The following is a 15,121-nucleotide window of genomic DNA, read 5'->3' as shown; positions in this document are numbered from 1 at the left end:
TTGTCCGATGTACGCTGATGATGCCTGACCCTGCGTACCGAGCGACGAGGCATGCAAGTGATCATCCCAACCTCGTTGGGAGCTAAATGTGCTATGATGTGATATGCTTTGGAATTGTCTTGAGTCCATTTTGGATGGTAGCTGCGCCGAGGGCAACAAGAACGTGATGGTGGACCCTGCGCAGGGCATTCCAGAACTTGTGGTGCCGTTCGTAAAGGTAGTTTGTTGAGTAGGGGTGTTTATACTCGTGTGCAGTTTACCATCTGTGTTTTGTGTCTTGTTTTTGAAAAGCTCACTCTCAACTTGCGGCTCCAGTCGACCAACACCCGTCAATGCGCCGTTAGGCAAATTATGTTTGTGTAATTGATCTCGATTAAAGGTAATAACACAGGGTATGTTGCTCTGGCCATTAGTCGTGACGGTCGGTGTGGCATTCGCCTGCTTGCTCTTGGCTCTTCTGTTTTGAAACCAAACCTGGATTCCTCTGGGGCTCATGGAAAGCCTCTGTGCAAGGTGTCTGCGGGTGCTTGCATCGGGCTTTGGGTTCTCGGTAAAAGCTTTTTCGAGGGTCTTGAACTGACTCCTGGACGTTCGTCGGCGTCGCTTGACCTCATGAGGGTTGTAGAATGCAGTTCGGAGTTCTCCCCGCGGGGACTGAAGATCGATGCCCATGGATTCTGCCATATTATAGGGTGGGTGCTAATGCTAACACGTTTGTCAAGGGCAAGGCCTTGGGTGGCGTCGAGCTCGCTGGCGCTTCTTAGGGCGCGGGCAAAAACGCAGAGGAGAAGGAAATGGGCTGACGGCAGTTTCCTGCGGATTAGATTATGGACTATGTGCTTCCGTGCAGACGTGCAGCTGGGGACAATGGTATGAAGGGCTGATAGAAGGGTGATTAGAATGTGGGGCGGATGCACTACGAGGAAATATGATAAAGCAAGGTTTGGTAAAGGGAGGTCCAAGAGCTACATGGATGGAAAAGGAAAAGATAAAGCAGAGTTCTACTGGTGCACCACAGCAAAAGCCGTTCGATACCCTTTATTATCTGTCGGGTAAAAGGCAAACGTGCTGGAATTTCCACTGTATCAACTGCATACGTGTACGGCGATCGGCTTTGGACAAGGTATGCTTGGGTGTGTGAGAAAAGATGGAGAGGTGAAGTGGGGTATCGCGCCACATGGGTCCCATGCCTCGACCGGAGCACAGGGACAATAGTCAAACATCAGAGATACAACGATATGGTTTGTCAAACAAACATTTGTTTGAGTGTAAAGTTAGGCGAATGTACGAGCGAGGTATGTGCCGAAGAGGGGCTGGATTGAGGTGCACAAATAAATAAACCACGGACCAGAGGGCGAAGGAGCAAGGGTGGGCACGATAGTGAGGTTGTTTTTAGGGAACGCATGGGCAGCACTAGAGTGGGGTTGATGACTGGAAGGGCTCAAAGACAAAGTCGACGTAGAGCGCGCCATAGTTCTCGATCAATGATTCCATGTGGATGAATATAGGTAGTAGAGAACAAGCTGCCGCGGTAGAAAGGACCGATACTTACTGTGCAGTCAGGGGCTCAAGGATTAAGAAAAGTACGATTGGTAGAACGAGAGACAGAGCAAACGCTGAGAGTGACTCGTCCCACAAAAAGTATGGCAGTTACGGAACCCGGCAGGAGGTCCTGAGGGAACAGAATGTGGGGAAGCGGGCTATGTGAGTGGGGAGCAAGAGAATTTGAGCGACGACGGTGGACGCGGCTGCTGGGATAAGAAGTAGCTAGTTTGAGTAGCGGTAGCGTGTAAGGGGGATCGACGAAGGAGCAAAGGGGAGGACGAAACTGGGTAAGAGATAAAGATGGAGATGGAGGAGATGGAGATAGAGATAAAGATAGGAATGAGGAAGCGGGGAAAAAAAAAAAAAAAAAAAAAAAAAAAAAAAAGGTACAAGGTACAAGGTAACTCGAGAAGATCAAGACAAGAAAGAGAAGGCCAAGAGGTTTGCGTTACGTGAGTAGATGGGTGCATTGGCAGTGGGAGTATTTGCAATGGTATACATGGAGCGAAGAGTTGTTTTGTGCACATTTATCGAGGGGAACAGCAGCAGGGGGAAGGCACTACGTTGTTTCTGTTTCGTTGATATCGATTTTCTCCCAAACATATGCAAAGTTACCAATTGCTGCATCCGACTGCAGAGCTGGACGACGTGACGGGAAAACAAAGGGACGAATCAAAAGGACAGCAGGGACGAGTACGATCCTCCAGCACGGGTGTGGTCCTTAAGCATCCTCGCAAGAGACAACGGCGGAGGAAACTTGCTTTTCATTTATCTTGGCATTCGCAAGGGGGCAAGCCATAGTTAGCCTCAAAAGCACATAGTAACGCAGGGAGTGTGTCTACGTCTGCGTCAGGTCCATGAATTTATACCTTGACCTTATCCTAAAAAAAACAACTTGCAGACCAATCAGACGGCAGTTCGAATTGTCAAGACGAAGAACCAAAGAACCAAAGGAGAGACACTCGAAACTGTTTCTGTTCACACGCTCTCTCACTGCGATAATAGCGTATGTCCTCACCCACCTCTTGAACAGTAAGGGCGGTAAGGATCAGTGAGTTTCCGAGGGAGTGGGCGTGGTTCTTTGTTCACTATGTAGCAATGGTAGAATAAAATAAAATAAAAAGGGTGGGCCAAGTGAACGGGCCAAGGTCCGAGTGCCTCTACTTGTAGCGTGCGCGTGTCTGTGTGTTCTCCCCACGGACGTTTTCCTTCCTTGCCCTATTCTCCCACCCATTCTCCACTTGCAAGTTCACACAAAGAAAATGGATGCGCCAATAATTTCGCGTTATCCATCTCCACTCCATTCCACTCTTCCCATCAAAATGCTGCATTTTGTGTAAAGAAGACAGGTGCTCTTGCCGCGCGAGCCGCTACGCTGTACATTTGTGTCTAAAAGGAGTACATTAGTCTCCATGAGTCAAGTCAACAAACAGCATGTGAACGATGCGTCCTAACCAGATCTCTCCGATTAACTAACTGTCTTTCCAGCAGTGAAGAAGCGCAGGACGGACAAGTGGGGTGGGAAAAAACAAACAAGCAGCGCTTTCTGACCTACTTTCCCATCTTCCTCCACAGTAAGGTTGCTCGTCCACTTGCACATGCATTTGGTTGACGTTTTTGTTTTCCTGTTTCTACATCGCCTCCGCCTTCCATACTGTTTGTTTATTTCAAAAGTCTGGGAACATATCTCCATAGTCCATCGCCATATCTTCGTCTGCTGCTCCAACTTTGAGAGACGGACTGAAAGTCGAAGAACTGGCTGATATCGGAGAACTATCTAAGGACTCATCCTTGCTGTGTTCGACCTGAGCCGCGATCTCCTCTTCATCTTCCTCTGGGTAGAACCCGAAGCCTAGAGATCGATGAAAGAAGAAAAAACACGCACACACACAAACACACACACATACACACACACACACACACACATACATACACAGAAATAAGACGCGATAGCATAGTGAGTAATAGCTCATTCCCATCAATTAAAACACAAGAAGAGGTGCATGCGAATGTATACACTTACAGCTGGCATCGCCGTCCCACTTGACATCAGGCACAAACGGCGCTGCAATCTCTCTTCTAAGGACCATAGTCCAGTTCACGCCCGCAAACCAAGCATGGTTTCGAATATCGTGACAGCCGTCTCTCAGATTGCCATATCGCTTAGTCAGATCCGACACCAACAGTCGCTTCAGCAGGTCCTTGGCCAAACTATCAAAGTATTTCGGGTACCGCATCTCACCATCGACAATCTTCTTACACATCTTAAACAGGTCGTCATCATAGAAGGGCGGATAGCCCGCTAGCATCTCAAAAATAAAAATTCCAAATGACCACCAGTCCGCAGCCTTGCCGTAGCCCTTGGACTTGATTACCTCCGGCGCAAGATAATCGGGCGTTCCACAAAAGGTCCATGCGGTCTCATTATCGGCCAAGTGTTTGGCAAATCCAAAGTCGGTGATCTTGATGTTGCCTTGCGCGTCAATGAGGATGTTTTCCGGTTTGAGATCGCGATATATAATGTTGTTCCCATGGAGATATTCCAGAGCCAGCAGAACTTGACAGGCATAGAATTTGCTTACAGAGTCCGAGAAGCGCTATTATGTTGAGGTACGTACTGTGAGTCGGATGGGTACTTTCTTCAGGCTGGTCAAAACATCCTCAATATGATCAATTGCTGGTTGGTCTTTACCTGCATGCGTCTCAAGACACTGAACAGCTCTCCTCCAACTACATAGTCCATCACAATGTACAGATTGGCATGATCTTGGAACGTCCCCCATGTCTTTACCAAGAATGGGTGCCGGATCCGCTCCAATATTCGCTTCTCTTCGTTGACGTGTTCCACTTGGTTCGACTTCACGATTTGACACTTCTTGAGCACCTTGAGCGCGTAGAAACGAGAGTTGAACACAGATTGGACTAGATGCACCCTTCCACAGGATCCAGTACCGATTGTCCGATTTATGGTGAAATCGGATAGCTGGAACGGCCTTGGCTTGACAGCGATGAGCTCCTGTGTCTTGAAATTAAAATGCTTTTGCTCAAACTGAAATGGCTGAGAGGAGGATGCTCCAGAGTGCAAATGTGCGCTGCTACTCGCGCTCCCATTCTGGTAGCTATTATGGCTAAATGGGTATTGTTGCAAAGATTGAGAATGTTGAAATCGTTGGTGGCAGTGATGGCTACCCTGTTGCTGTAATGATTGGTGATGATGATATTGGTGGCCATACGACGACTGCGAGGAATGATATGGTTGCTGATGGTTCGCGGAGGGATCCTGACCATAGATTCTATGGAGCTGATTACCTGCTAAATGATGCGGAATGTTTGCTTGCTGGTAGGGTGTGTGGCCATTAAACATGTGCTCCTCCTGTCGTTGACTCTTCGACGCGTAAAACAAGGGTTGGTGCTGCCGATAATGGTTGTCATACTTCAAACTGTCCTTTGTGGTATTTAACGATGGGTAATGCTGCTGAGAGTGCTGGCGTTTATCCCAGTGATGTGCCTCTGAAGGGAGCTTATATCCACGCCCAGGATACTGGAATGTAGGGCAACTTACAGGTGATGGTAAGGGCGATGTCTTTGACTTGTTACTCCCTCCAGTGCTTGCCGGGTTTCCATGGATATTGTATGCATGCGATGAAACATCGAGGTTAATGGATCCTGATATCATGGCGGTAAAGTACAAGTCCTCGACTTTTGGTGTAACATTCATCACAGTGTTATTTGCCGCGCCATGTATAATAGGGAAAGGAGTAGCCGGCGACTCTCTTGCTGATGAATCTAACGATTTAGGTGCAGAAGACGGCGGACGGTGAAGCGAGCCGGTCGTGGAGCGCTGATCTTTGAGATGGAACTGCTGGCCGTCTTCCGAGCGAATTCTAATTCTAGACACATACTGTCCCTCGGCCAGGAATGCAGCCTTCGTTTTCGCGCCCTCGCTCAGATGGTCCGCTGACAAAGGCCCTTGAGCATGAGGATACCGTGATTGCTGCTCGAGGTTGGGAATTCCAGGAGATGAAGCACTAGATGCTGACACGGAGGACGAAGGATTCAGACCGGGAATATCTCGAATGAAGAGAGATGGGGAGGGATAGAAGGATAGCATATTCTGGTAATGATTCTCTTTTCTAGGATAAGGTGAAGTGGGTCGCGAGGTCGAGAGCTTTCTCGATGAGACAGTCTTTGGCCAGGGCGCTTGCTGCTGCTTTTGACTTGAGGGAGATGTATCACTCTTGTTTGGATTGGACTTTGACTGCCCTTGGATGCCTTGGTATGGTAATGTGTTCATGAAGGAGCTGGGCTGGATACGCAGAAGAGACTGGAGAGTTGGTCGCTCAGTAATAGCTGTAAGGCGCAAGATGGAGACAAATAGAAGCACTCCTGGCAATCGAGGGGCCAGAAAGGAAGAAGCCTGGTGTGTGTGCTTCAAGATAAGGGGGTGTTCAGACGTAGCTTCCAATGCAAGGTTAATTTTTCTAAAAAGTCCTGACAATAATTGTCATGCCCTGGAATGGCCGGAGTTACGAGTAAAGGACTTTGATCTCTCTAAAGATGCCAGTCAGAACAGAGTGTTAAAAAAGCCAGCTCACACTTGCGCACGAGCAAAATAGTCATTGAGCGACTCATTGAAGGAAGAATGGAGCGAGCTTGAAGTCTTTTTTTAACCAGAACTTATCGACGTATTCATCACATTCATTATAATCATTGGCATTTGCTGAGCCAAGGCAGGAATGAGCTTCACTGCTTCGTCCATCCTTGACGGAGTGGAGCATAAGAAGCGCTGTAGTTTCAGATGGTGGGTAGAAAGACCACGCAAGATGTATGGGCAGACGTGAAAGCAATAACGCATGTGAACCATGTCGCACATGCCGACTGAATAGCTGGACGCAACACTCCGCAAATGATCGAGGAGAATTGATTTGTGCCGGGCACATACTTTACAGACGAAATCAGATACGACAATCGAAAGATGCACAAATTGACGATCGTAGGGTCTCTCAAGATCGTTAGACTGAAGGATATGATAGGGATCTAGACGCAAGCAGGTGCAGGATGTGAGGTGGAGAGTAAAGAGAGCGGTGAAAGGTATACAATCGTAGTGCCAGAATCTGAGAAGCGTATTCCTGTTTCTTCTGATGAGTGCGAAGGAGGGGAGCAAAGATGAAAAAGAGAGTCTGAATAAGAAGCTCTTTCTATATCTTCTTGTCTGGAACAAAAGATCGGAATTGGGAGGTGGAAGCCAAGGATCAAACCAGGAAAGAAACAAGGAGAGTAAAAGCATAAAAAGATGCAGATTGGGGACGCAGCAAGATCAAGTCGGCCGAATACACCCAATAAGGACATAGTGCGTTTGCTCCTGAGAACCAAAGCAGAGCATGGACGAGCACATCATGTCTACCCAAATCGTATTTGTCCTGGAAGAGGCAGGAGCAGAATGAAGCGCATTATTCAGCTGTATGTGGAAGAAAACCAGCTTATATGATCTAGAGCAAGTCTAGCTAGCAGCTACAGCTCAGCCACCTTGCTTAGCCTGGTATGGTTCATTCATTATCGCACATCCTTCTCTTGTTTGTACATGTTGTCTTAATTGTCTCAAGATGTACCTCGAACGCGTACATCATTTCAAGAGTGAACACTTCGATAATCGACCGCTCTCAAACACTGTTTGGGGCACAATAAGCATCGCCAGCGCACACATTTATACCTCTCTTTTGATCTCGCTATTGCTTCTCAACCACAAATAGGAGGGCGTGTTCCGTTGAGAGGGGAAAGGAGATGGGCCCTCGTGAAAAAAAGGACCTTGGTGCTCTCATGAGGTTAGGGGATAGCAATTGATCTATAAGGAAGGACATCAATGCGCAGCGCTTGTCTATAAGCATGGGAAAAAGTGTGGCCTGAAGCCTTTAGGGGTGACCGAGCTGTCTTGATATGGACCTGTGAACATGGATAGATCAAGTGGGAGAATAAATAAAGACGATGTGTTTGTGGCCATGACTATCGTCCTGAAGGATTGTTCAAGAAGCTAAATACTACGCGAAGATGGCGCTCTTGGACGTATTGTACTAGGGTACGCGCGACAAAGCACAGGGTGTGGACGCGACGCGCCATCTCGTGCTGAGTTACAGGCCAATGGGAGCTCATCAATCCAACCTCGGCTGAATTTAGTGGCACATGTGCATGTGGGCTGGGAACAGGTAAGTTGCACGCGAGGCAATCGGCTCGGTCAACTTTGATGGAAATTTGTGTGCACAGATGGTCATCCAGGCCTCGAATGACATTCATTCTGTGCACATTCAGATTCCCTCCTTCGCTCTTCTCATTCCGCACCGTTCACTCCACTCTTGAATACGCATCTACTTGGAGGAAGAAAGAAAAAATACCATGGTGTTCGCTACTGCCGACGTCGGTTTTAAACAGGACGTTCCCGAGGTCCAAAATACGTTTCTCGAAGACCCTGTCATGGCCTCCGTGCTGGAGAGATATCTTCCAGGAGATGTCCTGCAGAAAATTTCGCCGTAAGTAGTGTTTGTGGAGGTCTAGTGGACCTCTTTTGCAGATATGACTGACGACTGTTTATGTACCTCTACTTTTTGATCTGGTTCTGTAGCGATCTTATCCAAATCTGCGAGTGGGCCAATACTGGTAAGTATTCGCTCTGGACAAAGAGAGCTCCATGTAAAATGTCTTTCTCCACACAATTGTTGCCCGAAGGCTCCAATGTCTGCCGTTCACTCCACAGACAAATCCGAAATAGCTCTAACCACCATTCATTTTTATTGGCTGGAATAGAGGGTGTCACCCTGACTACACGAATGGAGGAGGACCAGCCAAAACTCCGTCAGTACGATCACTGGTGCAGGTACGCGCTGCTCCCTCGTGTGCCATATTCATTATATGCCATTCCATCGACTGTTAGCCCGACACCTCTCTCTATTCTACTCGCATAGGCGCGTCGACGAGCTCTCGGTCACCGAGGCTTGGAAGAAGCAGAAAGAGATCGCAGCGCGCGAGGGTGTTGTTGCTATTGCTTACGAACGCACGTATGGCCAGTACTCGCGCATCTACCAGATGGCCAAATTGATGCTCTGGACTTCGGGGGCCGGGCTTTACAGCTGCCCTATCGCCATGACCGGTAATCGCTCGAATGCCCCGGTCCTTTTTTTTTTTTTTTTTTTTTTTTTCGCTGCCAAACCGGGCATACTTACGAGTGGATGGCTTACATTAAGGTTTCTCTTTGAATAGATGGCTGTGCACGAGTTATTGAACTCAATGGGACTCAAGAGATGAAGGACCAAGTCTTCACTCGGCTTACCAGGTAATCCAGAGAGCAATCCGAAAGTCGCATTAATGCCTGGTAAGGCTTTCTAACGCATCCCTTTCTTTTACTCTCTCTTGTTTTTGCGGTGTTTCTGCGACCCGCTGCAGTCGTGACCCCAAGATGTTTATCACTAGTGGGCAATGGATGACCGAACGTCCCGGAGGAAGTGATGTTGCCCGCACCGAAACACAAGCTGTGTGGAACGAGAAACTGCAGGCGTGGTCCATTTCTGGTTTCAAGTGGTTCTCGAGCGCAACCGACGCAGACGTGACCATGCTTCTCGCACGCACTCACGACCCTGACGCTGCTTCTGGTTCAATGCGCAAAGGTAGCAAAGGGCTTTCGCTCTACCTGGCCCCTGTCCGAAATGAAGACGGCAAGCTGAATGGAGTCCGTATCCATCGTCTGAAGGATAAAGTCGGTACGAAAGCCCTCCCCACAGCTGAACTCGAGTTGGATGGAATGGTTGCTCAACAGGTCGGAGAAAAGTACAGAGGTGTGAAGAACATCTCGGCTATTCTGAACATAACTCGAGTCTACTGTGGGATGGGCTGCACGGCAGCTATGCAGAGATTCATTCTGGCCGTCAAGGATTATGCGCGCCGCCGCGAGGTATGTCCATGAAGGAGCTTCTACACCTTATTGGTAGCAGATATCAATTGACAGTTGGTGAACATCATTTCTGATCTGTGAACATCTAGGTCTTCGGGGCACTTTTGAAGGACCAACCATTGCATTTGGCTACTGTCGCCAATATGGAGCTTCAGTACCGCGCCAGCAGCCAGTTCACCTTCTTCTGTGTTGCCATGCTTGGTCGCATCGAGTGCCTTGACAATGACCTTCCGGAAGTCAAGGAGCACGATATTCCTCTTCTGCGTCTGCTAACACCCATTTTGAAGGTGTGGTGCGCGAAGCACGCGTTTGCCATGTCTCAAGAGGCCATGGAGTGCTTTGGTGGCCAGGGATATATGGAGGAGACTGGGCTCGGCCGCGCCATGAGGGACATTTTAGTCAACACTATCTGGGAGGGCACAACGAACGTCCTTTCGTTGGATGTCCTTCGTGTCATGGCTGAAACTGGCGGCGACGCGCTTGAGCTGTATTCTGAGGTTAGGTTTGTTGCTTCCCAGCTTCCATTTCTATGGTTTATGGACCGAGTGGCAGATGATAATCTCAATTTTATTGACATATCTCACAGACTGTACGAAGAATTATTGCCCCTCTGAAGAACCAACCTCAGTGGATCAGGTCTGCCAAGAGCATCGAGGAATCTCTGGATATGATCTCAACCCATTTTAAGAGCTATGCTACTATGGAAACCCGCAACCTTTTGGAGGCTTCAGCTCGTGGCCTGACCTTTGCAATGGCGGACGTGATCTCGGGCGCACTACTCTGTGAACATGCCGCGTGGTCCGAGGTCAAGGCCAAGGCTACCTCGTGGAACAGTATTGCAGAAGCTGAGGCCAATATCGATCGCATCGCTGCTCAGCGATGGTGTGAGGGACTGGATCGCAAGATTGCATACCAGATTGAGTCCTTGGGCAAGGAGACCAGATACGAGGAAGACAAGCTGATGCTGTTTGGATTGGTAGATGATCGGAAGTCCCATGAATCTCCTGTTCCGTCGATTATTGCCTCCAGGTTGTAGATCCTCTCTTTTTATGAGATAGGGACGGGTGTAACCGCAGAAACAAATATTGATTCTTTTATATTTTATTTGTTGCGCTTGGTATGATGTGCATCGGGACCGGATGGTATTACGACTGCCTCTTGCCGGGTGGCGGAGGAGGAGGAAGGAGCGGGGGAAGTGCTAAATTGTCATTATATATATATAGCGAGATATTAATAACATGAGATTTGCATTTTTGCTACGCTGAAGGTAATCCAGACAAACAATGTAAAAGGACTCACCACCATCCTCTGATGCTGCAGGCCTTGGTGGACGTTCTCTACGCGCCGATCCGGCTCCACTGCCACCGGCAATGGTCAAATTCAATGTCTGTCCTTCCTTGAGTGAGAAATCCAATTTAGGCTGTTGCGCGCCGGTCTTCTTCAACTCCGCAGCCTTTTCTTCCGCTTTGATGTGCCTTGATTCCCAGAGAGGAGGTAAGAGGTAATCGCAGGTATGATTAGTTTGCAGTAAAAGCCTCAGCCTTCTAAGGAGTATATTTCCTTAAAGTCGACTTACTTGAAGTGATCCTGAAGCGCGACATTGAAGTCAAATGCGTGGCTTCGATCCAGGAACCCGAGCCCAATGAACGCATGTCGACCCTGATCCTCGATCTTCAGGACAAAGTAACGGCTTGAATCGGTGACGCTCTCGACACAGCCCTTGTTCTCTTCATAGGGACAGACCGCAAAGAGTTCTCCTGTCTGTCCATCCTCGAGTCGAATAAAACACTTTTTCCCTTGTGCGATGACACGCAGTCGCCCTCTCCACAGAGGGGCATCGACATTGCCCCAGTCAGCTGCTCTGTGTCCACGACTTGAGACCATAGGTGGAACCTTGTAGACTATTATGAGAGAGGCAAGGGGGTGTTAGAATGTTGCGTTATGGTATGTTTTGGTGACTTGAGTTATCTATGTTACACTCACCATAGCATTCACGAATCACCAACAGGACGGATTCGTAATCTTGGTCATCCATTGCCGACATTGAATATAGCGTAGGAAAGGGACAAGGGATTTGGAGGTGGGGAGGGGTTGGTTGGGGAGACGAAAGATGGATGGTAGTTGATGATGATGGCGATGAAGGCAACTCAGGGCGCCACGTTGAATGAACGGGCTGTGCGCTCACCATCTCGCAGTCACTTTCGATATGGGCAAAGATCCACGCGTAAAAAAGAAAAAAATGGACGCGTTCAAAGAATGCGTTCATCCGCACGTCGTGTTTCTTGCAGACATTCTGAATTGATGACAAAGATATTGTTCATCTTAATATGATAGGATGATCGGCTACGAAACGTATGGTTGCAAATGTCAAATCAGTAAACATGTACGAAGTCTCTCCAAGGCGAGTTCTCAACAGAACAAAAGGATGCCAATTTGCGGATTTCCGCTGATGAGGGATTTTTATTTCCATCTTTTTTGCTGCATCGCCTTCGTTTATATTTTTCAAGAGCATACTTAATGGACGAGGACAAGTCGGCGCTAAGGACAATACTGGAGATTTATGCGGATGAAAAGTGTCTGCATGGATCCTTAAAGGGCGCAGGGATCATGTTGTTCCATGGAGCAAATTCTCGGTAAGCTTTGAAGGACCGCAGAAGCTTATTTTGTCACTTCGGAGGCGGTTGTTGTTGTTCATGGCTGCACCATGTGTGAAACTCATGCTAAAGATGGTCTCGTGAGTATGCGACGAAAGGAAACTGAGCTGTAATACTTGCCGGATCGGCACCATTGACACGCATGACTTATGTGTATAAGTATGTATGTAGAGCACGCAGTTTCTTTTCTTTCTGCAGTGTCAAATAAATGGATGGCAGCTTTGAGAATGAAGAAGGGCTCGCGGAATAAGGTACGGCCCAGAAATGGTGCAGGAAACCTGGCTCTTTTGCTTACCAGTAATAGGTATCTGCAGTCTGTATGGCCTGGCAGACTGAGATTGATACCACATCCTCGACAGTCTTTACATTATGGTCTAACATACAAAGTGCCAAAACACCGATAGTGCTCCTCCTTCACCATTGAGGGACTTTTTTTATTCGTTCGTTGGCGGTTACACTGGGCCAAAGCGGTGAGATGGCGAGGGATTTTCTTGCACCGTTTTGAAAGGTTTAGAAGAACTGGATGAGCATAACACCAGGCCCATCCCATTTAAGGCGCGTCTTCGTTCGAGCCGACTACCCACAAACATATAAACCCCCCTTGACTTCTCCACCTCCTCTTCTCTTTCCTCCTTCTACGCATTCCTCCTTCTACGCATTCCTGACCTTCCAGCGTTCACTCGGCACTTTTATTTCCTGTCATCACACTGATACCTGCACCTGCAATCCTTTGCTAGTTTTTTTGCACATCTATCCCGAGACTTTACAGCTACCGTCCTTTCTTTGCTAAGCGCCTTTATTCTTTCACAAAAATGTCCGAGGTAATAATCCTCCTAGCGGTTCTCATACCGTGCCTGGTCCTCTTTTGCGCGTTTATCGCTTGGCGCATCTACATCTACCGAATCCAAGGACCCTTCGTGCCCTCATACCTGCAACGTAACATCTTTGAACGGACCAGGAGTTTTATACCCAGAACACTTTCCTTCAGCTCCAACAAGGACATTCCCGTTGCGGATGTTGGCCATTCGAACGCACCAATACGCAACGAGACTCGAATTGATGTCCCAGATCAACAGCGGCAACAGCAGCAGCAGGTATCGTTAATGCCGTCCGTTGCCTCTGAGACGTTTGCTCCTGTCCCTTGCGAGAAGTCGAATGCCCCTATCTCGCCGGGGTCAATACCCTCCGATAGGCCCACCAAGGCGCCTCCTTCTCCAGCTATTGCAAGACTTTTAAGCATGAAGTGAAAACTTGGCTCCTGTACCAGGCTCTTCACATTGTTCCTGGGACGCACATACTTACACATGCGTACATACACACTTACGGCAATAATAATAATAATAAACCCCCACTGTCAAGAAGCATACAGTTGTAACCCCGAGAGAACAGAACAATTGAGGCTCAAATACGTCACAGGACGCATCCTTGCTACATCTGAGCTTGCTGGTACACGTATATCTACATAGTCTATAGTCGCTTGGCGCCAGGGGTTTCCATCCCTTTCAAGGATAAGACTGCTTGCTTGCGTCCTCCAGCTCGTGGTTGCCCTTGCACTCGCCCCACTGCGCTACTACAGCTGCTACCCCCGGCCTCTGTATGCGGCCTTGCATCTTGCATCCAAGGATAGTGCCCGTCCTTATATACTGGCCGGAGATCAAGCGGCCGCTGTTGATGGAGTAAATGGCTGCGAACGACGTTGCAAATGTTGTGCCCTGCCATAATATGACGGTGCATGAAAGTGCCGCAGGTTGAGCAGTATAGCCTGCGGATCTCGACCTATCCGACAAGCTTCTCGCACGTCGGGCACTTCTTCGAACCATAGTACTCATTCATTCCACCTACGGTGTAGCCTAGGGATCTGGCCTAAAGGAAATTGTGATAAAGTCAAAGTCAAGAAAAACATAATACGATTTTACATAGCTTCGATTCTCAAATGATGGTGCTCTTGCCTTCTGAACAAAGTACGACTGAAAGGACTTGTGCAAAGAGGAAAGTCGTCTTGGTCGAAAACTTGCCCAGACCAACCCCAATCGCAACCTTATTGGCTTCCTCTCTTCTTCTGCCGATCGACCTCCGACCAATTTGAGTAGGCGATCCGTTATGAGTCTGTACTCCGCATCCCTGGCCCTTCTCGCGTCCCACTTATGCTTCTTGAACCAGTTGTTGCCGTTGTCAGCTTTCCCTCTACTCTCTCCAGCTCCGTAACATAGCTCGCAAAGCTGCCGCCCTCACCGCGCAGTGGTGGCAGCTTAGTTTCAATGTTGCTGATGGATTCTATTCCGCCGTCTGATACAATGTTTTTTTTGCTTCCCATCCATCTTCTGTGCTTGAACGTGGGCTGGGATACAGCTTTCTGCTTCATTACCGAGATCCGCTGCTCGGTCGACAACTGCTGGACGCGCTTACCAAATACATTCGTCGTGATGATGGGATCGCCTGTGTAGAGATGCTGAAGCAGCACAGTATGGAAGCGCAGGTGGTCTAAGTCCTTGCGCACTGAGTCATCATCACCCTCGTCTACCCCCCCTTCCCTCCTCCTCCTCTTCCTCTTGCTCCTGTTCATCATGATCATCCGCATCGACCTCTCCCCCTGACATTGATCTTGAATGAGACATATGGACAGATGTTGCAGTATATCTCTGTCTATTGCATCAGGCTCGCGTGAGCAAAGAGACTCTCAATCAACCGCCCGATGAGTCGCTGCCCTGCAGCTTTGTGTCAGATGCAACCCGAACGACATCCCGGAGACACTTCTTGATTTCGGGTACCAATTCCGATTCTCCCAAAGCTCGCTTCAGATTAGTAGAAACGGTTCCAACATCGAGGTTCACTGTCGGATGTTCCCAATCCATAGTTCGAACCATGTCAGTCTTTCCTGTCGAGACGCTTACTGGCTTTGGCACAATCTTTTTCTTTTCTTCTTCTTTGCTCCCCCCTTCTTCTTGAAAGAGCCAGCGTCGGGATCTAAGGGGCTCTCGGGTACTTT

General features: G+C 48.5%; 6 protein-coding genes across 6 annotated transcripts; all 6 read right to left on the bottom strand.

Annotated features, from left to right (window-relative positions):
* Positions 1 to 441: 441 nt before the first annotated feature.
* BC939DRAFT_403522 (Homeodomain-like protein) lies at positions 442 to 672 on the bottom strand (the record flags this gene model as incomplete). The annotated part of the gene is made up of 1 exon (XM_051552746.1): positions 442 to 672. A coding segment is annotated over one exon (231 nt), but the record flags the coding sequence as incomplete, so codon positions are not given.
* A 2,855-nt stretch (positions 673 to 3,527) lies between these two features.
* On the bottom strand, positions 3,528 to 4,909 carry BC939DRAFT_403537 (kinase-like domain-containing protein; the record flags this gene model as incomplete). Its single annotated transcript, XM_051552748.1, has 2 exons — positions 3,528 to 4,142; positions 4,238 to 4,909. 2 exons carry the CDS (start codon positions 4,907 to 4,909, stop codon positions 3,528 to 3,530), a joined length of 1,287 nt encoding a protein of 428 aa, XP_051406730.1.
* A 1,273-nt stretch (positions 4,910 to 6,182) lies between these two features.
* On the bottom strand, positions 6,183 to 6,881 carry BC939DRAFT_468304 (uncharacterized protein). The gene has a single exon (XM_051557899.1). It carries the CDS (start codon positions 6,830 to 6,832, stop codon positions 6,212 to 6,214), a length of 621 nt encoding a protein of 206 aa, XP_051406729.1. The 5' UTR covers positions 6,833 to 6,881; the 3' UTR covers positions 6,183 to 6,211.
* Positions 6,882 to 10,626: 3,745 nt separating this feature from the next.
* Positions 10,627 to 11,525, bottom strand: BC939DRAFT_508090 (uncharacterized protein; the record flags this gene model as incomplete). Its single annotated transcript, XM_051560962.1, has 4 exons — positions 10,627 to 10,679; positions 10,781 to 10,956; positions 11,058 to 11,382; positions 11,465 to 11,525. 4 exons carry the CDS (start codon positions 11,523 to 11,525, stop codon positions 10,627 to 10,629), a joined length of 615 nt encoding a protein of 204 aa, XP_051406728.1.
* Positions 11,526 to 12,944: 1,419 nt separating this feature from the next.
* Positions 12,945 to 13,539, bottom strand: BC939DRAFT_34155 (uncharacterized protein). The gene has a single exon (XM_051551654.1). It carries the CDS (start codon positions 13,439 to 13,441, stop codon positions 13,205 to 13,207), a length of 237 nt encoding a protein of 78 aa, XP_051406727.1. The 5' UTR covers positions 13,442 to 13,539; the 3' UTR covers positions 12,945 to 13,204.
* Positions 13,540 to 14,099: 560 nt separating this feature from the next.
* Positions 14,100 to 14,843, bottom strand: BC939DRAFT_34161 (uncharacterized protein). Its single transcript, XM_051551655.1, has one exon. The coding sequence runs from the start codon at positions 14,711 to 14,713 to the stop codon at positions 14,234 to 14,236; it is 480 nt and encodes a 159-aa protein (XP_051406726.1). The 5' UTR covers positions 14,714 to 14,843; the 3' UTR covers positions 14,100 to 14,233.
* Positions 14,844 to 15,121: the final 278 nt, after the last annotated feature.

Source organism: Gamsiella multidivaricata (assembly GCF_025024155.1).
Source record: "Gamsiella multidivaricata strain RSA 2152 chromosome Unknown BC939scaffold_117, whole genome shotgun sequence".
In the NCBI taxonomy this organism is placed as follows: domain Eukaryota; kingdom Fungi; phylum Mortierellomycota; class Mortierellomycetes; order Mortierellales; family Mortierellaceae; genus Gamsiella; species Gamsiella multidivaricata.
The sequence above is the reverse complement of the archived record's forward strand: the minus strand, read 5'-3'. Positions and strand labels throughout refer to the sequence as shown.

Coding starts and splice junctions, on each gene's coding strand:
- BC939DRAFT_468304 (XM_051557899.1), bottom strand. CDS start 6,832: ATGCTTTTACTCTCCTTGTTTCTTTCCTGGTTTGATCCTTGGCTTCCA.
- BC939DRAFT_34155 (XM_051551654.1), bottom strand. CDS start 13,441: ATGTGTAAGTATGTGCGTCCCAGGAACAATGTGAAGAGCCTGGTACAG.
- BC939DRAFT_34161 (XM_051551655.1), bottom strand. CDS start 14,713: ATGCGGATGATCATGATGAACAGGAGCAAGAGGAAGAGGAGGAGGAGG.